The following is a 24,508-nucleotide window of genomic DNA, read 5'->3' as shown; positions in this document are numbered from 1 at the left end:
ATTATGCACTAAGTATAAGTGTATTAGGTAGTATTATATCGAATATATATATATATATATATATATATATATATATATATATATATATAAATTGAATTAAAATCCTAAATTTATACTACATATATATATAATTGTGCAGATGAATGAACCAAGCATCCTACTTTTACCCGGCTTTTACTGCATTTTTCTGCAATTTTCAATATGTATAATCATCATCTCACCTTTTAGTAGTTGGTCGACGATGCATATTGAGTATGTTTATTTGCAATCCCTCTCCCTTTTCCTCTTGATTATGTTTATGCATATTTAGTGCCCAATATCAGCATGGTTTGTAGATTTCACCACACTTCCATACAGTGGTGAGACGTTCACCATTCATCTGTGGCGTCTATGCTTATTTTATTTTACTGTTTCTTATACGTTTCCAGACTGTCTTCCGGTTGGTACTCGTAGAATATTATGAAATTGGTTTATGGGATTAATAACTATGGTGAAATGTTTACTCCGTACCTGGGTTGAAATAGTGTATTATGGTCGAGATTACGTAATTGTTTACTCTTTATTATGGGTCATGTTAGTTATGGATCTGTTGTTTATTGCCTTAGGACATTAGCATTAGCAGTAAGGATTCGTTCGGCTAGGATGGTATCCAGGTGTCGGTTGTTGGGTCCAAACGCACACGCAAATATATGCGGTCGACAAGTAATAAAGTAATAAGAAAATATCGTTTCCACTAGGATTTATGACCAGCTAATGTCCAATCTAAGCTATTTATGAATTTAATGCTCAAGTGAGTGTTAAGAAGATGATTGTGATTTTTGTAACTAAATTACTATGAACTAATAAACAAGCAAGAAAATAAGATCGCAAGTAAAGCAAACAAAGACTTAGAAAGAATTCAATGAGATGTGGATATTCTAGAGTTATGGGATTAACGTTTCTCCTATTGCATTTTTTGGGGTGATGTAATCACTTGACTTATCTAATTTGTTGATTAGCAGAGCTTATTATGCTCACGAAGTTCTTTCGATGCTTCGATCGCCAATACAAGCAAACCTAAAATTATATGTCTATAGAATCAAACTTGACAAGAACGCATGTATATTTCCTTTAAAAGTAACCAAGTAAGGCAACTAGAATATGTCTATCCTAATCACGAATCTATTCTTCGGTGCCCTAATCAAGAACTTACTCTATTTAATCCTATATGCAATTTATAGTTCCCACTTTCGAGTTCAACTATAAATTCATAGATGGTACTCTATTGTTAGCTATGTAATAGAATAATTAAATGCAATATTGAATAAATAAATTACTATGATAAAGTCAAGCAACACAATCAACCGTCAATTTACAATAGCCAAGAACGACCATAACCCCAGAATAATAAGGTTCTTAGCCACTCATGTTCATAACAATAATCAAAATATTGTTTTCAAACATAAAAGTTATGAATACTAGATGAAGGATGGAAGAATTGATGAAATACCCGTGCTCCTGAGTGTTTCGTGCTTGTGTTTCTCTCCCAAAGTAGCGTCTCCCCCTCCAAAATAGGTTTAAACTTTCTTTCATATGAGTTGGGGCATCTTGGGGTCAAAATAACCAAGTCCCGGGCGAAATAGGACAAGTCCCTGTCACCAGCGCTCAGGGTAACGTAGGGCGCTAGCCTTGGTGCTAGAAATTTTTTGCTTCTAGGAACTGCGCCACAGGTAGCGCCCCACGCCACCTGTGGCTCTACTTTGTGGCTTTTTTCACTTTTCTTCCCTTTTTCTCTTTAATTCACGCACCTTCGTCCCAAATTGCCTCCAGATGATTCCTACACATAAAAATACCACATATTAGCACAAATTATTACATTACACATCCGAAATCTACGAGACATGAGTAAAATATGAGGCAATATGCATATAAATATATATACTTTAAGCAGATTATCAACACCTCACACATAGACTCTTGCTCGCCCTCGAGCAATGGAACTATCACTACACCCTAACAACATACATCTTACTAGGAATTTTCTTTTCCAATCATACACTCTACCTTTGACCATGGTCAATACTGCCAATCAAGCATGAACATACGAAATTCACATTCTTCCCGTTTCAATAATGCCCAAGTATAAACAATGTAATTCAACCAATTCAAACAACCTATCCACAACCACTCTACCTCAAGAGCTATAATGACTCGGCTGGCCGTATTGAGAGTTGTAGCCCCATTCCCACATTTACTGATCATTTTATGCTTTATAGCTACTATGAGACTTTTCAGGGTAGCTGGTTCGGGTCCGGAGAGGTTTCAGAATGAGTTGAGTCACTTAGTCTCAAGGTTGGAAACTTAAGTTGAAAAGGCTCACCAGATGTTGACTTGTTCCTAAATGGCTCTGTAACGGAGTTTTGATGGTTCTGTTAGCTCCGTTGGCTGATTTTAGACTTAGGAGAGTGTCCAAATAGTGATTTGGAGGTCAGTAGTTGAATTAGGCTTGAAATGGTGAAAGTTGAAAATTTAGAAGTTTTTTCGAGAGTGGACTTTGTGGTTACCAGGATCGTATTGGTGTTCTGGGAGCTGGAATAGGTATGTGGTATCATTTGTGACTTGTGTGAAAAATTTGAGGTCAATCGGACGTGATTTGATAGGTTTCGGCATCGAATGTAGATGTTAGAAGTTCAAAGGTTCAGTATGCTTGAATCAACGCACGATTCATGGTTTTAGCATTGTTTGATGTGATTTGAAGGCTCTGCTAAGTTTGTATCATGTTTTAGGACTTGTTGGTATATTTGGTTGAGGTCTCGGGGGCCTCGGGTGGATTCCGGATGGTTAACGGATGAAAAATGGGACTTAAAGCATTGCTGAAGCTAGGAGCCTTCTGGTGTGATCGCACCTGCGAGGTTTTTGGCCACAACTGCGATATCACATGTGTGGATGATGTTAAGCAGGTGTAGAGTTGGGCTGGCCTGGGGTAGGACGCAGGTGCGAGGGGTCTTCCGCATTTGTGAGCCCGCAGGTGCGAGCAAGGCTCCGCAGATGCGGAGAAGGAGGCGTAGGTTGTCTTCTCAGAAGAGGATCGAGGGTCGCAGAAGCACTTTAGCAGGTCTGGAACCTGGAATGCAGGTGCGGAACCTCTGGACTTAAGTGACTTCAGCAGAAGCGGAACTTCTATCTCAAAATCAATGCCGCAGGTGCGAAAATTTGGCCCGCAGGTGTAAAAGCACTGGGTAGTGTTTAAATTCGAGGGCTTCCGAGATTTTCTTCATTTTCGACATTTCAAGCTCGGGCTTAAGCAATTTTTGAGAGGGATTTTGAAGGAATTCTTGAGGTAAGTCACTTGCAGTTAATTTTATTCAATAAGTATGTTTCCCCGTTGAATTTCCCATCTAAATTGTATGGTTTTGAGGTGTAAATTTGGGAGTTTGAGGATAGGGATTTGGATAGTTTAAATTGGGGATTTGGGTGTCTATTTGGTGTCGAATTTTGATAAATTTTGTATGGTTAGACTCGTGGTTGAATGGGCTTCCGGATTTTGTGACTTTTATTGGATTCTGAGACATGGGCTCGGGGGCCGACTTTTGAGTTGACTTTTTTACTTTTGGTTAAGAGCTTAGTATTTTCTTATGGAATCAATTTCTTTAGCTCGTGTTGATTGTATCAAATTGTTTATGGCTAGATTCGAGGCGTCTAGAAGTCGATTCGTGAGGAAAGGGCTTGCTAGCGGAGTGATTCGAGTTGCTTGAGGCAAGTATCGTATTTAAACTCGGTTGAGACACCATTTGCCTGAATTTTTGTGATAGCCACGTGCTTTTGGGTGCGCACATGCACGTGGATGATCCCATGTGCGGGCACGGGGATTGTATATTCATGTTTGGGTCGTGCTCGGGCTCCTATAAGACCAAAAATGACTGTTAAGCTTAAAGCTTTGATATCTAACATGTGGTAACATCTTATATGATCTAATTGAGACGTGAAGAGTCTACTTAGAGGTTTAATCCCTGAACGAATTTGATAAATGCTTTTTCATGGATGAAATTGCCGGATTCAGCTACGATAGCACACTTTGCACATGCCTACACTTTAGCATGTTATTTACATCAGTCCAGGAATAGGAGAATCGTATTTCATCCATTATATACATGTATACTTGCTTATTGTTGTTGTATGATATTTTGGATTACGCCTATGACTATGCTGGGCGGATTATGTTATTGGCACGTAAGTTGACCGTGCATTACATAAGTTGTACGTGCGAATCCATGTATTGATATTATTGGCACGTGAGTTGTCCGTGCAACACGTGAGTTGCCCGTGCAGATCCATATATTGATATTATTGACACGTGAGTTGTCCATGCAGATTCTATTGTTAGAATGTGAGTTGTCCGTGCAGCACGTGAGTTGTCTATGCAGCGTGTGGAACTCATATTTTCTTGATTATTTATCTGATTTACGTGTTTCTTTCCTCTACATGCTATAATACTGTTGAGAAGGATATTTGAGAACCAATGTACATGAACACATGGATATTCGTATCACAAAGCCTTATGAACTAACTTTAAATTTTATACTATGTTAATCAAAAAGGAAAGAATTGCACTGATTTAACTAGTGACCTCAACAAATTAAGCTTCTCTTACGTTGCCTTGTTTATTTGCGATACTTATTGAGTTGGTTGTACTCACTCTATACCATACACCTCATTTGCAGATCTAGGCATTTTCGGGCACGGTGGTTGTTGATCGTGGAGTCTGCATATTCAGAGATCATCGAGGTAGCTGCTTGGCGTCCGCAGACCTTGATCCTCTTTTTCCTATCTTTCAGTTTTATGTATTTAGTCCTACTTTCTAGATAGTGTACCGGACTATGTCATTATATATAGATGCTCATGTACTCGATGACACCCAGGTTTTGGGAATTTTCCATATATAGTTATGGCATTTTATCCAGTTATGATATTTTTAATTATTTAAACCTATTTTAGTACATTGTTCATTCAAAAGTGTAGGAAATGTTTGGGATGTTGGCTTGCCTAGTACTATGATAGGCGCCATGACAACGAGTTGGTTTTGGGTCGTGACAAGAGACGACTCATTACCACTAAGCACCCTTAACTCGCGTACTCACCCAACAAGAGAATTTTACAATATTACCAATGCGTCGTGAGATCATGTGCCCTCACCAACAAACAAGAGAGTAAATATAGAAATAGTCCACACATTCAAATATAACTTTGAACATAAATTAAGGACATCACATAATTGAACAAAAGTCGCTCACTCCCACAAAGGAATTCATGTGCATCCCGTGGTCGTACCATAATCTTGCCCGTAGTGTACATCTCTACTAATCTAAGCTAGCCAAGTCTAGGATCAATTAGAACTTTATGGGTTGTAATGTAGGATAAAGGACGGGTAGGATACATTTAGAAATAGTGACTAACCCTCCTAAGTACTTTTAATACACTACACTCGAGAATCGAGCACGTTTTTTTCTCAACCAATTCACTTGCCAAAAACCATACAAAACATAGGCCTTTCTTCAGTTAAGCACTTCTATATCCCTATTAGCACGAATTAGTAAAACTAGGAAGTATATCTTTCTTTTTTTTCTTCTTGACTATCACATTATTTATAATTGTTTTCTTTGCAATTTTCTTTTTTCTTTCTCTTTTTTTTTTCTACATACACTCCATACATTAAGGCTCATCAGCTAGTGATATTTTTCACAACTTTAGTGCACCTTACGTGCCCTTCCATGGTTCCACTCGAAAGCTACTTCCCAAATCTCTCACCTGACTTCTTTTAGCACCTAAGTGCCTTCGGAGGTAAATGTTCAATAAGCTCAAATTAAGAACAAATAGGGATATGGCTTGTAGTGTGTGTGCCAAAGAAAAGGTCTATAGGCTCAAAAGGGCTAGCAATGGAAATTTTTTATTTGTGAATGACAAGCACATCTATGATCAAGCAAGAAACGCCTACATCATCTCCTGGACTAGCACAACTTAATGATTTCACTTCGATTAACACATGGGACAAGTTCTACACTACAAAGATAGCATAGAATAACGCAAATCCTCACACACACATTGCACATGGATCAATTAAGACGGTTCCGTTCAACTCTCAAGTCAATCAAGCACATATAGTTGAGAAATATTAACCAATAATTCACTAGATGACATACAAGTCAAACATCTAAGAACAGGCATCACAGAGTAGGTTATTTATTTTACTTAGGCATTATAATCCAAATCAAATATACAAGAAGACAGAGCGCATGCCATAGCCTAATGTACCAGCACCAAATATGTCAATAGGGATCTCAGAGCAACTCAGTATTCTTCCTATCTTACATCTAAAAAATAAAATACCCGGTTCAAGATACACCCTTGTAAAAGAACCGGTGCCCAAAGAAAAACCAAGGGTTACTACCTAACTATCCAAAAAAAAATCTTTTTTGCGTTTTTAATTGGACTTTAATCCTTAAAGAAAACTATCCAAGGGTTCTGATTTGTTTTTCTATTTTAATTTTGTTAAAGCCTACTACTCTACTAGACTACTTCTAACTATGGGTTATATAAAAAATAATGAGAAAATATTTTCATACAATTACATTCAGAAAGTAATTTTTCCACCCCATACTTATGACATGCATAGTCCTCGATGCATGATCATATAGAAAAATATTAAAACAAGGATGAAAAATACTCCCTGAGACCCTCTAGGGCCTAGCTAGCACATGATCTTCAATATTAAGGGCCGGGAAGACACCACACTTAAGCTCAACATTTTGCTCAGCTTCAACTTCGGATACTCAGACTTCCCCTAATCTGCAAAATAAAAACAAACAAAATACAACACTAAAAAAAATACATGTTGGGTTGCCTCCCAACAAGAGCCTTATTTATAGTCATGGCATGACTCTACTACTCTGCTTAGAATTGGCGCTTTCGCTTCCTCCTCTTTCCATGGAGCTTTTCCTTCTTGCGCGCTCTAGGAGACTCTTCTCTTTCCTCTCTGACCCTTTTCTCTTTTACCTTTACATATTCATCTCGCAACACCACTTCTTCTAACTCGATTTTCGAGACATCCTAGGGCACTTTAAAACCTTAGGCTCTAATACAAAGTTTTCCACACCCCGACCTCGCGGAGCGCGAGCGGCGTTCAATCGAGATACCCGGTCGAGAAAGCCTACTTGATGCCTGCTACCCAACCTTACCCATGATCAATATAAGAATCAATAACAAGAGATATATGTGAGAAGAATAAAGTGTTCCACATATATTTTCCATTACTCAAAAGGGTTTCACTCTTATAATTCCCAAAATATCAAAATTCATAATTACGAGAGAAAATATGTTTGCCAAATAACAACACTTCTAGTTCATTACCCAATATCAAAAACCACCCACAACATGTTTACGGAGCCTCTAAGTACAACATAAGAGTAGTATAGAAGTGTCGGCTACAAGGCCCCGACTATACATCAAAACACAAAGTACAACGTCAAGTGACATAAGGCCCAGAACAGAGTAGAGATCACCAAAACCTGCTGAATAGAAAGTGACTGCTACCAGGGATCAAAGATGACTGCTGATGAACCACCTGCATCCATTAAAGATGCAGCATCCCCGACAAAAGGGACATTAGTACATATGGAATAGTACTAGTATGAAAAGCTAAAAGTCCTCTTTCAAAATAGAATTCCAATATAAGAAAGGGAAAACCATGTAAGCAACCAGCAACAATCAATGATATCAAAATGCCAAGTTAAAACATAACAATTTTCAAAATACAGAAATAATATTATTTTTGATTGGGAGATCATTAGCACTGATATACCATCATATTCTTAACACGGAGTTTGATCATGCTCGATCGGCTAGGCCATCTCTCCACGAACAATGTGGATTGACATGTGATGCGAAAGAAAGGTGTTACAAAGAGTAGGAACCACTATGCCCGCAACATGGCGTCCGATCACCACCGATCGGCTAGGTCGTCTCCCCATATGTGTCGTGTGAGTCGATATCAAATCCAGGGCTATCAATCCCATCCCAATCAACGGGAATAATATCAATACATCAATCTCATCCCAAATAAGGGGAATAATGAAAATCCACTCCTACACTAGCACGCGTAGTTTTGGGTGTGGGCCGTTATGGCCGACCATTCCTAGGCTCGTTAATGATACTCCCAAAATATTTTTGATTTGTGCACAAAGGAAACATAAATTTAATTACATTAACCTCATAACCTTTCACACCATATATAGTTTTACTAGTACTTTCAACCACTCACGACATCATTATTTTATTTGCTCTCTTGCCCATTCATATGATTCTCCATTCAAGGCACGGTGGCCGCAACTCATATTCCACACATTCATTTATTTACTTTCTAGGATCACCATCATAAACATCAACATATAGAGCATTCCGGAAATAATAACTTTGAGTTCATTAGCAATTAAGGCTTTAAACACAAAAGATTTCTTTCCAAAGTGTGGAGCAAAATGACTTGTACTAGCAACACAAGTTAAAAACCATAAACGAGTAATACACCATTTATTTTTGAAATACTTCTCTAAAAAGGCAATGCACAATTGCAACTCATGGATAAATAAGGACTAAAAACACATTGACAACTCTTACAAAGGAGTTCGTTGGGATTTACGATTGAAACACAAATTCAAATCATACGCTCTAGTTACAACAACCATGGCCACATTTGATATCCCGCCCTCACTTCTTTCACTTCCAAGCAACATCATACTTTACCAACAATAAGGGCATGTTGAAATAGAAATTTGATATGTATATGAGCTATATGAGTTTTAAGCACATTGGGTTTTCTTCCCAAATTGAGCATAGTAAACTTTCTTTGAAACATGAATTGAAGTTATAACATTTTTAACACCTAAACCATACTCGAACACATTTCCGAAGGAGATCATGATGAGATAGGAATAATTGGAACATGTTTTGAGTATATACATCTTTCAACACAATGCTTACTTTGGATATCTGAATTTATAAGGAATAACTCGGAACATGGGCCAACATTCATGAAACTTAGGGGAACATTATGGAATTCGATTCTAAGAGAGAAGTTTAGCCAATATATCTTTCTTAAGCTTTCCTTAGATTACCATAACGTCCCAATACTTCTAGAAATATCAATCTATAAGAAGATAGAAAAATTCGTATAATAATTAGATGGATTCTTATGATATAACTCTCTTGGAAATTTTTTCAAACAGATCCTATGCACAATAGACTACAAAGCTCTACAATGGTAATCCATTCCTCCCTCAAACAATTTCAATAAGAAACTACCCGAAATAGTTCAATAATCCCACATACTACTAGTTATTGTCACATGCAAGGCCTATCTCCAACTTTATAACCTACTTAAACCCATAACAATTGCATGAAAGTTTTAGGACAAGGTCTTACCCCGATAGATGATGGCCTAGTGAGTAATTCCCTTGAATCTTTAAGATTGGATTGATGATTAGAATGGCTAGATCTCCTCCCTATCTCTCTAAGATACTCTCACTTCTCTCTAAAATTGTCAGATATATGCTCCAAAATGAGCCCCAAAGGTTTTTAATCAAAATGGGTCGGGTTATAAAAATAAAAAATGGACCCCCCCGAACTCAACTCTGCGGTCACAGAATGGACCGCAGAACAGATATGCGACCCGCAAAATGGACCGCAAAAGTGATGCCAAAAACTGGGCTAACCTGGACCAGTCTGTGGCTAGGTCTGCAGCCCATAGACCAGTTACGTGGCCGCATAATCCCCCCCTCCGTAATTCTTCATGCCAAATCTGTGACAGAAGTACGGACCGCGAAACAGGTATGCGATTGCATAATGGAGCGCATATCTTCAAAATCCAACTATTTTTCTTTTCAACTCTGCGATGGGTATGCAACCCGAAGAATAGATCTGTGGTCGCGAATCTAACCGCATAATTTCCTCCTTCAGCAAATATTTCCACCAACTCCTCGATGGATTCTTCAACCCAAAAAGCATGTACTGCGGACTACCACCTTCGTACACATTAGACCACCTCGGCACTATAAAACCTTAAATTTCTTGGCGAAATTTTATGGGGCCTTACAAGTTTGATTCTACCATAGAGATCATGCACAAATCCTCATAATGCTTAGGAAAGTTAAGCGTCTTGTACATATTAAATGTAATTTCTTCATCATGCACTCTTATCTTTAGCTTGCCCTCTCTCACATCAATAAGTGCCCCTCCAGTGGCCGAGAATGGTTGCCCCAAAATAATTGGAACCTCCTCATTAGCCATGTAGTCAAGAATAATAAAATCTGCAGAAAAAATGAACTTCCCTATTCGCACCAACAAATCTTCAATAATTCCTTCAGGCACTGCTAATGACCGATCTGCTAGCTATAGAGTTATAGTAGTAGGCCTGGCAGCTTAAAGATCAGGCTGCTTGAACACTGATAGTGGCATTAAATTAATGCTTGCTCCCAGATCGAACAAGGCTTTAGCAACCTCGTGTTTTCCAATCGATAGGAGGATTGTAAAACAGCCTGGATCCTTTAACTTAGGCGGGAGCTTACTCTGTACTCTAGCACTGCATTCCTCAGTAAGTGTAACCGTTTCAAACTCTGTCAACCTCCTTTTGTTAGCCACAATATCTGTGATGTACTTAGCATATTTTGGGATTTCACATAACACATCAATCAATAGGATATTCAATTGAATTTGACTCAGCGTATCAAGAAATTTGCTGAACATCCTGTCATCACTTTTCTTCTTTAATCTTTGTGGGAATGGAAGTGGTGGCCTTGCAATTGGAGTCTTTTCACTTTCTTCAATATCTTTCTCAGTTTCCACCATAGTTTGAGGAACTAGTTTGCCCTTAGGAGTGACTTTTTCTTCCTTTCGTTTTGGTACTTCTTCTAATTATCTGCCATTCCTAAAGTTTACAACATTCACCTGAGGATTCTTATCTGTATCACTTGGAAGGGCTCCTATTGGTCGGGTATTTTGTTGTGCAGCTAACTGGCCAATTTGCCTCTCTATGTTTCGAAATGTAGTCTTTTAATTGCTGATTGTTTGTTCGAAGTTGCTGGTTGTCAATCAACAGCTTTTTCAACATATCATTAGTGTTATCTTGTACTTGTTGTTGTGGCATTTCGAGTTGATTGTAGTTTCCTTTAGGTCTGTATTGATCTTGACTAGCCCGGTTTCTACCCCGTGAGAAATTTGGGTGGTTTCTTCAGTTGGGATTATAAGTATTCTCATATTATGCATTTTGATCCATTGGACCTCTACTTTGCTGGCTCACATAATAAATAGATTTTGGATTTATCAGACATTTGTCACTCGTGTGACCCTCTCCATAAATTTCACAGCATATGGCCATCCTCTGAACCTACTGCATTTGATGCCCTTGACCCATTTCTATCTTAGCCATTTGGTTGTTTAGTTTCGCAATCTCTTCCCGCGCGGATGACATCTCATCCAGATCGAGTGTACCTGCGGCTTTTTGTTTTATCATCCTTCTTGAGTCACTTTAACCCTGCTAGCTATAATCATTTGCAGTGAAGTTGTTGATCAGAGTCTAAATCTCACTGTATGGCTTTTGCATGCAACTTCGTCCACAAGTTGAGTCTAGATGTAATTTGGAGTTCTCGTCTAATCCATCCACAAAAGTATGTCCTAACACCTCATCAGTCTGATAATGATGTGGGCAATCTCTAAGGAGTTTCTTATATCTTTCCCAAGATTGATGACGAGTCTCACCATCTCTTTGTTGAAACCCAAGAATCTGGCTACTCAATGCCTTTGTCTTCTTAGTGGGAAAAATTTGATTTGGAATTTTCTCATCAGATCATCCCGAGTGTGGATCAGGTTTGCGGGACTTATTTAACCATTCCATTACTTTCCCCATTAGAGAAAAGGGAAAAAAGCCAGTGACATAGTCCTTAGAGATGTTCAGATAGTTGTATGTATCCGTAATCTCCAAGAATTTCTGTATATGCCTTTGGGGATCTTCACTAGACAACCCCACAAATAGTCATGTAGATTGAATCAATTGCACCATGTACCGCTTCAGCTCAAAGTGCCCAGTTATACAGGCTTCACAATAGCCTGGGTCATGTTCGCGAGACTAGGACTTGCTGCCTCAATCGCCGGTCTTTCTTCATTTTATGCCATCTCAATTAGCTGTGGTTAGACTACGATACCCAACTCTACAATTCTTGCTATTTCTTCTGCCTCCCTTCTTAACCTGTGCAAGAGTCTTTCGGGTTCAGGATCAGGAGGAGGAAGGTTGTTCAAACCGTTGCTTCTTCTTAGCATTCAAGGTGAACACCTATAAAGTCAAAAATAGTCAAACAGATTAACACTTGACAAAAACAAATAAGAGCTTATTTAAGACAAATAACTAGTTTCTAAATCCCCGGTAATGGAATCAAAAATATGTTGTGTCCAAATGCACATGCAAGTATACGTGGTCGACAAGTAATAAAGTGATAAGAAAGTATCGTTCCCACGAGGATGTATGATCAGCTAATGTCCAATCTAAGCTATTTATGAATTTAATGCTCGAGTGAGTGTTAAGAAGATGATTGTGATTTTTGTAACTAAATTACTACGAACTAATAAATAAGCAAGAAAAAAATATCGCAAATAGAGTAAACAAACATTTAGAAAGAATTCATTAAGATGAGGATATTCCAGGGTTATGGGATTATTGTCTCTCTTATTGCATTTTTCGGGTTGATGTAATTACTTGACTTATCTAATTTGTTGGTTAGCAGGGTTTATTATGCTCACGTAGCTCTTCGGATGCTTTGCTCATCTATTCAAGCCAACCTAAGACTATATGTCTATAGAATCAAACTTGACAAGAACGGATGTATATTTCCTTCAAAAATAATCAAGTACGGCAGCTAGAATATGTCTATCTTAATCACGAATATATTCTCCAATGTCGGATTCAAGAACTTACTTTATTCAATCCTATATGTAATTTATAGTTTCCATTTTCGAGTTCAACTATAAATTCGTATATAGTACTCTATTGTTAGCTACGCAATAGAATAATTAAATGCAAGATTGAATAAACAAATTACTATGATAAAGTCAAGCAACACAATCAACCGTCAATTTACAATAGCCAAGAACGACTATAACCCCAGAATAATGAGGTTCTTAGCCACTCATGTTCATAATAATAATCAAAATATTATTTTTAAACATAAAAGTTATGAATACTAGATGAAGGATGAAAGAATTGATGAATTTCGTGCTCCTGAGTGTTCCGTGCTTATGTTTCTCTCTCAAAGTGGCATCTTGAGGTCGAAATAACCAAGTCCCGGATGAAATAAGACAAGTCCCCATCACCAGCGCCCAGGGTAGCGTGGGGCGCTAGCCCTGGCGTTCAAAATTTTGTGCTTCTGGAACTGTACCACAGGTAGCGCCCCACACCACCTGTGGCGCTACTTTGTGGTTTTTTCTCGTTTCTTCCCCTTTTTGCTTCAATTCACACACCTTCATCCCAAATTGCCTTCGGATGATTCCTACACATAAAAATACCACTAATTAGCATAAATCATTACATAACACATTCCAAATCTACGAAACATAAATAAAATGATGCAATATGCATATAAATATACATACTTTAAGCCGAATATTATACCGGTCACAAACTCTAAATTTGATCGTGATACTAACTTGTCAGTACCATATTTGGTAACCAAAAATAATAGGAGGGGAAAAATATAAAAGCCACAAAGCAGCTAGCAGACATATAGCTCTTCAGTCATGACAGTATAAGTAAATATTTCATGTTTGAATAAGTTTGTGATATTGACAATTTAAAGTTGAGAATGTTATCGTTAATAATTAAGGACAATATAATCATTAGTGTAATTATTTAGGACAGCCATGCCAAATAGTAACCGCATGCGCCATAGGAAGAGAAAAAAGGCACGAATAGCGTATAGGTATAGCGTCCGCTTCCACTAATTTAGGATTATACTCCGAGGCGGGCCTATATGTTAAAGTAAGGGGTGATCGGATCGGTAAGCTTTCGTAAAATTCTTGTATATGTATATACCTTAAAAATAATTAATTTGAATTACTTGATATCCTGAACACTAAAAGTCTTTACTAGTTGAGCAGAATATTGTATTCCCGTCACATAAAAATCATGGGTCCGCCTTTAAATATACTTGAACGCATGAAAGAGTGATAACTGATGGAGTACATTTCACCACCTTTTTCTACTATACTCTTCTCTAAAACTTAGTCTTAAAAGCTTCCCTTCGGCGGGAGAAAAAGCAGAACAAACATCATCCAACACAAAAAAAAAAGGGGGAAAAGAAAAAAAGTTAAAAGCAAGCTCTTCCCTTCCCCACACTTTACCGCAGACCAACCACCCCATCTAGCCGTTGTTTATATATATATATATAGGAGGGACAAAAAGAAGTTGCAGAGGAGAAAATAGTAAGGACATTGTTTTCAATCTCTCTATCACTAAGTTACTCGAAAGCAAACTACAGATCGAGAGAGATTGGCTTCTGCATTCAAATAAACATTGATCTTCAGCATTAGTACTGCAAGACGTCTTTGGTGCTTATTTTGGTATCAACTATATCAGATTATAGTTAGTTTCATCCGCTTATCTCTTACGGGTATGTAATTGCGATTACTCATTCAATCTTTAAATATAAACAACAAACTGAAACTATCATTTCCTTCATTATGAGGCAATAATCCAACTCTTTCAAGTCTTGCTTAGTCAACAAACAATCTATTTCTGGATACTTTTCCATTGGCATTGATCTGCTTATATCAGATTAAGGCATGTATGAGAAGAAAAGAATAACTCTTTTCTGCGTTTATGGTAATCTCCCTAATTAGCTGATGATTTCATGTAAGAGTTTTCCAAATTCTCATTTGTTTTTATGAGGATTGAAACCAACATCATGAGGAATATATACTGTATTACTCCACTATATATGGGATAATTTTTAATGTGATATTAGACTAGATCAAACCAAAAAAGTTTATGGGCAGAAAGAAATTAAAGGGTTTTATTTTATTTATCGAAACCCTCAGAAATCCGTGTAATGAAGTTATCCTCTCTGAGGCCAACTCTAAGGAAAGAAGAATAGCAAAGTTTGTGGGGTGTGGAGGTTGGAAATTAAAAAAAAAAGATTCAGTCCCTTTAATTTAATTGTCGATTAGCAATACGTAACATGTGTATGATATTTGTATAATTGTATGCATCGAGAAAATTGCATAGATAGGAAGAAAACATAAATGTATAATAGATGCAAATTGGTAGATGAGCGCGACACGCTTCAAAATGGGTCTTTATGGAGGAGCTCTTTTGCAGATTCTTTGCTGTTCAAACAAGCAATCTCTTAGACAAGCAAACTTGTCACGAGAATTTCTATATATCTTGTTTACCTCTTTTGGATAGAATGTATTCAAGAATTCAGGTCAGAAACTCGGGTTTTTGTTCTTTTGGTAGAGATACCGACTAGGAATCTCTTCCACTTGATGTTGATTTCAACAAGAACCAGTTCTCCTAATGGTGATCAGGAAGGAATAATTTTTGAGTGGTACGAGTTTTTACACATTTGACACAATATAATATTGTGAAATGGCAAGATATGATTAAAAACATCCATTTCATCTAAGATACTTTCAGAATTTGCAAAGTGGTCCAAAACCTTGGCATGACCAAAAAAATTTCGTGGAGGAATTTAAGGACCATATATAGGCATCTCCATTCACATAGCTATACTAGATGCTTTGTACTTGACAAATTAACTTAAAGCTTTAATTCTATACGAAACTTAAGTATATACCAAATATTCTATTATATATATATATATATTTGCTTTGCAGATGGAGCTGAGGTGCCGGAGGGAAGAAGTCAACTTCCCCTGCTTCATTGGTACTTTTATGCCATGACTACAACTTCTTTGTCTTGCTCTAAAGGATAAATGGAGGGCATTACTGAGAGATATGGCAAGATCAAGCAAGGTTACTGGTTAGACCAATTTCGACATGGCTCTAATCCTTGGATGGCTAGATATATTTACGGCTTATTATTTCTGGTTGCAAATTTACTAGCTTGGGCTGTTCGTGATTATGGCCATAGCATTTTGAAAGAAATAAAGAGTAAGCTAAGATGGCTTTTTTTATTTTGATCTTTGCGGTGGTACACATTAATTAATTTCTAACAATGTGTATATCTATCTGCAGGATTTAAAGAATGTAATGGTGGTGAAGATTGTTTGGGTGCAGAAGGAGTGTTGAGAGTAAGCTTGGGGTGCTCTGTATCCTCCTAAACAAATCATGGAATTCGATCTAATTCCCTCCTACATCTTTCCATGAGTGAAGCCTTAATATCATATATTTTAGCTTTTCTATTTAGCCATGTTCCTCTCTACTGCTGGTACATCGAAATTGAATGACCGTAGAGAATTATGGCACTCAGGATGGTGGTCTGCCAAGCTTTTCATGAACATTTCTCTAATTCTACTTCCCTTTCTTCTTCCTGGAGAGATTGTTTCAATCTATGGTTAGTACATATATATTCCATCTACCACTTGTCTTGTCTTGTGTTTCAGATATAAATAGCTGAATTATGTTGTGTCTTGTGCACAGGCGAGGTTGCGCATTTTGGTGCCGGGTATGACCAATTATTCACCTGACATGCTTTGTTTCATCATTCACAGAAACCTAACTCATACAATTTTGTTGATTCTCCATTTGCAGGGTCTTTTTATTAATTCAGCTTATAAGTATAATCAGTTTTATCACATGGCTGAATGATTGCTGCCACTCTGAGAAATATGCTGTCAGATGGTAATTAATTGGCTTATTTAATTTATGGTACAGTCATTTGGATATTAATTGTGTATAAGTGGTTCGTGCTAATGGGAAATAAAACCATTTTGCTTGCAGCCACATCCAAATGATGTTACTTGCAACCACTGCATATATTATATGCATCCTTGGGATCATTCTAATGTACATTTGGTATACTCCTCAACCATCATGCCTTCTTAATATTTTCTTCATCTCCTGGACATTAGTACTCCTCCAACTCATGACCAGTATCTCTCTCCACCCCAAGGCGAGTTCTGAATTTCTTGTGTTACACCTTATTTTTGAGTTGGGTAAACTTATAAGTATTCAATTAATGATTTTATTTGGCAGCAGGTGAATGTCGGTTTCCTGACTCCAGGTTTTATGGGGCTTTATGTGGTGTTTCTCTGCTGGTCTGCCATCAGAAGGTACGATTTGAATGTTGTGAGAGAGCTGTATTATTTCCCAGTTTGAAAAGTGTTTTTCTCAAAATTACTTTTTAAAAAAGTGTTCTTGGTGAGAAGCACTTTGTGTTTGGCTAATTAATTTGAAAAATACTTTTGAGCAGTAATTAGTGTTTGGCCAAGCTTTTGAAAACTGCTTCTAAGTGTATTTTTCTCAAAAGTGCTTCACAGAAAAGTGTTTTTGGAGAGAAACTACTTTTTTCTGCTTCTCCAAAACTACTTCTGCTTCTCCTCAAAAGCATTTTTTTTCCTTCCAAAAGCTTGGTCAAACACCTCAATTTTTGGCCAAAAGTGCTTTTGACAAAAAAAAAATTTGGCCCAAAAAAAAGCTTGGCCAAACATGCTATAAGTAAATGATGACCGCATCCGTACAAACTATTTATAGAGACCCGGAACCCGAAACTATAACTAACCCACAACTAGCCCAAACAGGATACTACACTAACTGTACGCTCAACCAGAATAAATACAAGGGATCTTTACACAAATAGTCGACCATATTTATTGTTTACTTTTTCTGGTCATCTATATAAATTATACATTGATTGTACACATATAATGCATAAATTATACCTCCAACGGCTATTTCTAGTTTAAGAAGTTGGATGGACTCCTATTTAGATCGATTCTTCTACATACAAGGTGAGCTTCTTGGCCCAACACAAAACAATAAATGGTTATAGATTAAGTAATTTTCATAAAATACTACAGTTTAGAACTTAATTATCATACATAATTGAATTTTGCCTAATTATCATTCATAACTATTGTTCAATTGTTACCAGCTTGCATCACTTGTATCCAGACGCACAACGAATACAGTCTGTGCCAACTGTATTCGTTCACACAACGAATACAACATGTATTAACTGTATATATCTGTTCGTGCAACGAATTTAACCAAGGGAAAATACAAAAATTCAAAAAAAAATAGAATACTCTCGTCGCGAGTCGAACTGAAGACCTCCGCTTGCTAAGAGAGTTCTTTAACCAACTGATTTACGAGACTTATCACTCTCTTGTTTAGTTAAAAATAATTGATCTCTTGCTTAAATATTATAGGTGAATTTGCTATAAAATATAATGTTAGAATATAACGCCCAAAGAGGATGGAAGAGGGAGATAGACATTTAGCTCACTATATTGAAACTCCACTCTTACATTACAAGATAACAAAAGGGGTATTTATAAGTGTCCTAGGATAATTCTCAGTATTATTAAATAATTTCACATACATACTATTAACTTGATCACCCTTGAAAACACAAAAACATGCACTTAGATAATGCAAAAATCGTATCCTATAAGCCATATGAACAATTTCATACATGTACAGCCTAGTTCTAGAATAGTTAATCTAGAATATTCAAAAATACTTTTTAACATATAGCTAGGAATGATAATTTTCTTAAAGTACATTTACGAATGCTAACTAGAGTGTATACGATCGTGTCGCGTAATTTTTCATTCCATTTTTCATCCTTCTTCTTTACTTCAGTGGAACTTTCATGGATAAAAAAAAAAGAGGCTGTAATTTGAGACTAAGCACTACACACCAGAGTTTCTTGAGCCTTTTAGGAATATCAATAGCTCTAAGTAGGGGCGGACCCACGTGGAGAGATGAAGGGTCACTGGCATCCTATAGGCTCGGGAAAAACTAGGTATATATTACATTATATACATTTAGGACCCCTATAATAATTTTATTGTGCCCCCAAATGAACAAAACGACCCATGGTTGCACTAGTTCAATGGGCTGTTTAAGGTCTTTTCCCTCACTGCCAGACCCAACACCAGCATTACTTCACTTTTTCTTTCTTTTTTTCTCTTTTGATTGAACAACAGTTTAGTACTCCATATTTAGTAGTCAACTTGATTTATTTCTTTTAATTCAAATGTTAATTTTAGTAGAGAAATTTTCATAAAGCACTATCTTTTAGTGGTAATTAGCTATCTATAGATACCATTTGCTATATTACGGATTGTAGATACGTTTTATGTTGTTATAAGAAGTATTAGATGTATTTAAGCTACTGTATTCATGAATACAATAGCAAAAATAGGCGTGAATCAGGGAAGTCCAGCTAATCAGTTGTTCTATTCGAGTGTATTCGACTGTATTCATGGCGTGAAACATGGAATTACAGCTGGACAGATTATTCTATTCGAGTGTATTCGACTGTATTCACGGCGTGAAACAGGGGATTACACTTTTTTTAAATGGAAAGTGAATCAATTAACATAATAGACTCCTAATATAACTCAACAAACTCAATTATAACACACAAATTTTGTATTTCCAATTATAAAAAAGATTCTCAACCGAAAAGTACCCCAAAAATATAGCAATCTTCAGAGAAATTATATAATATATCAAAATACATAAATTATATTAATTAAAAAAACATATGAATACATTCATGGCATATAGAGAGACAATGAATACAATAAAATATATAGAATACAGCGGGATACATTGAAATACAATGAAAAAAAGACAGTGAATACAATGAAATATATGGAATACAACGAGATACATTGAATTACAATGAAAAAAAGACAATGAATACAATAAAATACATAAAAATACAACGTGATACGTTGAATAAACATTGAAATACATGAAAATGCCGAAGGGGAGATTTTTCTGTGAATTGATAAAACTGTGTCGGTGGAATGGGCATGAAGGACTAGGGTTTTGTTGACGCCGGAAAATAAACGGATGAAGAACTGTATGTGAGTTGATGGAGGAGAGGAGGAAGGGAGAGTTTTGTCTTTCCGCATCCTGACGACGGGAGGTACAACGTCGTCGTCGGCGACAACGGCATAATCATCAAACTGGCGTTTGAACTGAATGTGATAGGTCATTGATAGTTCTACTGTATCATAAGCAAAAAGAGAGTGATTGCCTCATATCTGAAAATGGGAGATATTTATTTTGGGAAAGTTAATGCTTCCCCTTGTAGATTAACCTTTGATCGATTCCTGGTACTCCAAAGGACTTCGTCATTGTTCGTATTCCGGTGATCAACTTGATTTTTCTGTGGGGAAAGAGAATGACATGTATTAAAGTAGACAGAGAAAGAAAATAGTGTAGTTGAATAGCGTATTTAGTGGCTTAGGGGTAGGAGATAACCAAAATTAGATATTTTGCTATAAACAGTAAAAGGTATCTATAGAATATATTTTTTAAAAATGGTATTTATTTTAAATAAATAAGGTGTTAACCTTTGCCATATGAGGTAAAAATTCCATTTTAGTACTACTACATAGAAGTCACTCAGTTTACTTTTTTTTTTAAAGCTCTCTATCTAACGCTCCAAAACTCAACTTCTCTTCGCGGTCTTCTACACAAAATAGCAAAAACTCTATTGGAGATACATCTTTCTAGACTTTAAAAAGCTAATAAAGAGACATAAAATAATGATTAAAGACAGTAGCAAAGGGGGATAAAATATTTCATTAACTAGTTCCATTAGTCAGTAATCTTTATCTCTAACCAATTTTTAATATTATTCCATAATTCAACTAAAACCCTTCTCCCTTCAACGTTTACTTCGGCAAAGTAACAAGTATCCATTGACTCTGTGACGTCGATTGAGACCTTTTGGACTACTTACGGACCTTTATTAGTCTTGATTTTGTTTAAGTTTTTTATATTTTTGAACATTCTTTCGGCCACGAACTCGTAATCATTAAGTTTTCAAAGAGTTGCACTACTAGGAAACTGCCTAAATCTGTCTAGAAATACCGACCGATTTCGCTCGATTTTATTAGAAATACAGAATTACCGACCACAGTTGGTCGATTTTTTAAAATGACTGATTGAAATAACCAACCGTTTTCGGTCGATTTTTTGAATATTAATTTTAATTTAATTTATATGAAAACCCGACTAATTTCGATCAGTTTCTTAAAAAAATAAATTTCGCAGGATGCTAAAATAGTTTTCCGCATTTTTGTGCCCAAAAAATCGATCAAATTCGGTCGGTTTCGTAAAAAAATTGAAAAATAAATATTTTGAAATAGGTCGGCTTTTTTGACCGACCGAAGTCGGTCGGTTTTGGCCGACTTTCTAGTAGTGTTGCACGCCAAACTTTATTGCAACTAATATTATTTTCATATTTACCTTAAATATAATAGTGCCTCGCATCGTTACATTTAAATTCTAGGTCCCCCTCTTGTTCTAAGTAATGTTATTTGTTCAGCATAGAAGCTGTGCGAAAAAGACCTGAAGGCATATGCATGTCTTAATGTATTCTCAAGCATGTCTCTGAGTCATTTAAATATGAGAGAGGAAGTAGAATAAGTTAAACTGGTCACGGGAAGTTTTCAAGTTAATATTTTCATTTATTTGAGAAAGTCCCTCTGTTCGGTTCAAGCTTTCATTTGAGTTTCATATATGGTAATGGTATTCATGAAATTATGCCATTTTCCTGAATAAAGTTCTTATAAGTTTAATCTATTTACAGTGAACCCCCAGAGGAGAAATGCATCCGGAAAGCAGAATTGGCAACTGGAAAAGGAGACTGGTTCACCATCATTGTAATTTTCGGACCTCAAAATACATAGTGGTGTAGTAGAACGGTCACTTTTTCAGCATGTCATTGAGGTAGATTATCATGGTCCTCCCTATTTTAATTTCCACAACTCTAAGTTGTCGCTCTTAATTTTGACAGAGCTTCGTTATAGCGGTCCTTGCAATTGTCATTGCAACATTTTCAACTGGAATTGATTCGAAATGCTTTCAGGTTTGCCTCATTTTCATACTTTTATAATCACAATACAAGAAAACAAAATGAAGGGGAAATTTCTAATACAAATAAGTTACAGTTCAAAAAGGATGATGCGCCTCAAGAAGATGATGTTCCATATGGTTACGGATTCTTTCATTTCGTCTTTGCGACAGGAGCAATGTACTTTGCAATGCTATTAATTGGATGGAATCCTAATCACGCCATGAAGAGGCAAGTTCCTTCATCTTGAGGCAATAGGTTCATTTTCATTTTGGCAATCTAATTTTTGGGTTCAGTTGGAAGTGATAAAAGATTTCAGGTTGAAACTACTAGCAACAACATATTTTGTAGTTAGTGCATGTTATATGGAACTAGGGGTGGCAAACGGGGGTCGGGTCGGATATGGGCGGGTCGAAAATTGGTAATACAAAAAACAAATGAATACTGAAAGGATGGGAAGGTAAATGAGGGGAGGATCCTTGATGGGATAGGAGCCGTGCAATCTATTGAGTTCAACTTATAAGTTGTAACTAAATGCTTCTTATTACATGGTATTTTTATTGTTTATCTGCAGGTTTACAATAGATGTTGGTTGGACCAGCACTTGGGTAAGGATAGTGAATGAATGGGTTGCAGTTTGTGTTTACAGTAAGTAGCTCAGCCACTTGGCCACCTTCCATCTTGACTCTGGTTGATATAAAGGGATAAAGATTTTGGATAATTAAACATAATGTGAAGTTTTACCATTCTTTAAATTTTGCAGTATCAATGCTCGTGGCTCCCATCGTTTGGAAGAGCAGGCAAGTAGCATCAGCATCACAAGTTTGACAAACTTCACATTACCAAAGATTGTTCCTATTCTTGTGGCTTTTCAATGGCTGGCCTCAGTGGCTCGGTTCCATGTCTGTCGGAGAATAGAAGGAAGTCTCTGCATATGCAACATCTTTTGTCGTTCTGAAGACAAATGTGTATCAAAAGACTTCCACTAGCATGATTCATTTAGTTTTTTGATAAATTGTTAAATTGTTGTTACTGTAACGTTATAGAATCTCGATTTCTTGATCCTTCTTACAGGTAAATGAAAGCAGAAAAAGAAAAAAAAAACACAAAGGGGTAAACAAATGATCGAGCTGTTATTTATTTTTGTTGGCCAATCTTTTATTTTCCTTTGTACGGTTTGTATTTCCCTTGATAAAGAGATTGAAGTACAAATAGAGCAAGATTCTCCATTAATTTGTTTCACTATTCATACAAACATGTTTGGGTTGAACTGACGAGGTGTCATGCGAAACCTAACAAAACAAATATTAAAGGCGATAAATCAGATAAAAAAATATTATAAGAGAATATTATATCGAGGTTTGATTAATTGAAATACATATGAGAAAATTAATATAAAAGAAAGTATAAAAACTATTGAGAGAAAATCCCCCGCCCCCCTCCTCCTCCTTAAACAAGACTCTATTAAGAACTACATTGCAGATGTTATTATTATTATTTTTTTGTGAAGAAGGGATCTCCAATTTAAAGAGGTCTAAAACCTTTTCTTCCACGAAAAGGATCTATCAAATATGGAAGTGTGATGACCCGGACAACCGTTTTGAGTATTAGAACCTCGTTCCCCTATTTGATGCTTCCCGTGACTTTTTTTTATTACTACACCTCATGTTTTTGTACGTGAGGGTACGTCTGTTTCTCTATTGTTTTATGGAGTTTGAGTGGAGAAACACCACATAATGGCGGTATGGCAGGTTGGTCGTGAAAGTACAAGGGGAGGGGTGAATTATAGCCTTTCTAAATTTCTAGTCGACTACTCTTCAGAACTAGTCGACTTATGCGGAGAGAGCCTGCACAGAACTGTTAGTTTTTTCGATTTAAACAAGTATTAATCACAATAAATAGTAAAGGAACATAATATAATACGAGAGTGATAAAGTAAATGACACTAGAAATTTTATACTGGTTCAGAATCAATGTGGTATCCTAATCCAGTCCTCTTGGGTTGCAAGAGTGTTATCTTTTGGAGCTCTTTGTAAACTGAATTAGGTACAGCCTTTGTAATTTTCAGCGATCACCACCAACGCTGACAGGATTGGTTTTCACTCGCTCACCAACAACGACCCTTTGGTTTTCACTCGCTCACCAAAGAAACGAACAATGACACAACCTCTAGAACACACTGCCTCTCTAATACTTTTCTGTCTCTCTTCTCTCTTTTGGGTATACAGTAAATCTACTAAAGTGAAATACGATGCTTGTTAAGAGTAGAATAAAGAACTTGTAGAGTTGGATAGGAAATTATATAGAAGGCTGCGTACTTTCTTCCTTTATCGAGCTTATATATTTATAGCCCTCTCAACTTGTTATGGCTATTGCATAACCCAAGAGGATTTGACCGTTGCTCATTTATTTGTTTCCATAATTTGTAGCTCC

General features: G+C 36.6%; 1 protein-coding gene across 1 annotated transcript; it reads left to right on the top strand.

Moving 5' to 3' along the window:
- Nucleotides 1-14,298: 14,298 nt before the first annotated feature.
- LOC107795883 (uncharacterized) lies at nt 14,299-23,291 on the top strand. Its single transcript, XM_016618588.2, has 13 exons — nt 14,299-14,681; nt 15,907-16,182; nt 16,267-16,340; nt 16,426-16,585; nt 16,672-16,696; nt 16,783-16,872; nt 16,972-17,143; nt 17,230-17,303; nt 21,812-21,884; nt 22,019-22,090; nt 22,173-22,306; nt 22,650-22,723; nt 22,839-23,291. Exons 2-13 carry the CDS (start codon nt 16,005-16,007, stop codon nt 22,901-22,903), a joined length of 1,191 nt encoding a protein of 396 aa, XP_016474074.1. The 5' UTR covers nt 14,299-14,681; nt 15,907-16,004; the 3' UTR covers nt 22,904-23,291.
- Nucleotides 23,292-24,508: the final 1,217 nt, after the last annotated feature.

This window comes from Nicotiana tabacum, chromosome 18 (assembly GCF_000715075.1).
Source record: "Nicotiana tabacum cultivar K326 chromosome 18, ASM71507v2, whole genome shotgun sequence".
Lineage (NCBI taxonomy): Eukaryota > Viridiplantae > Streptophyta > Magnoliopsida > Solanales > Solanaceae > Nicotiana > Nicotiana tabacum.
This window is presented reverse-complemented; position numbering and strand designations above follow the sequence as displayed.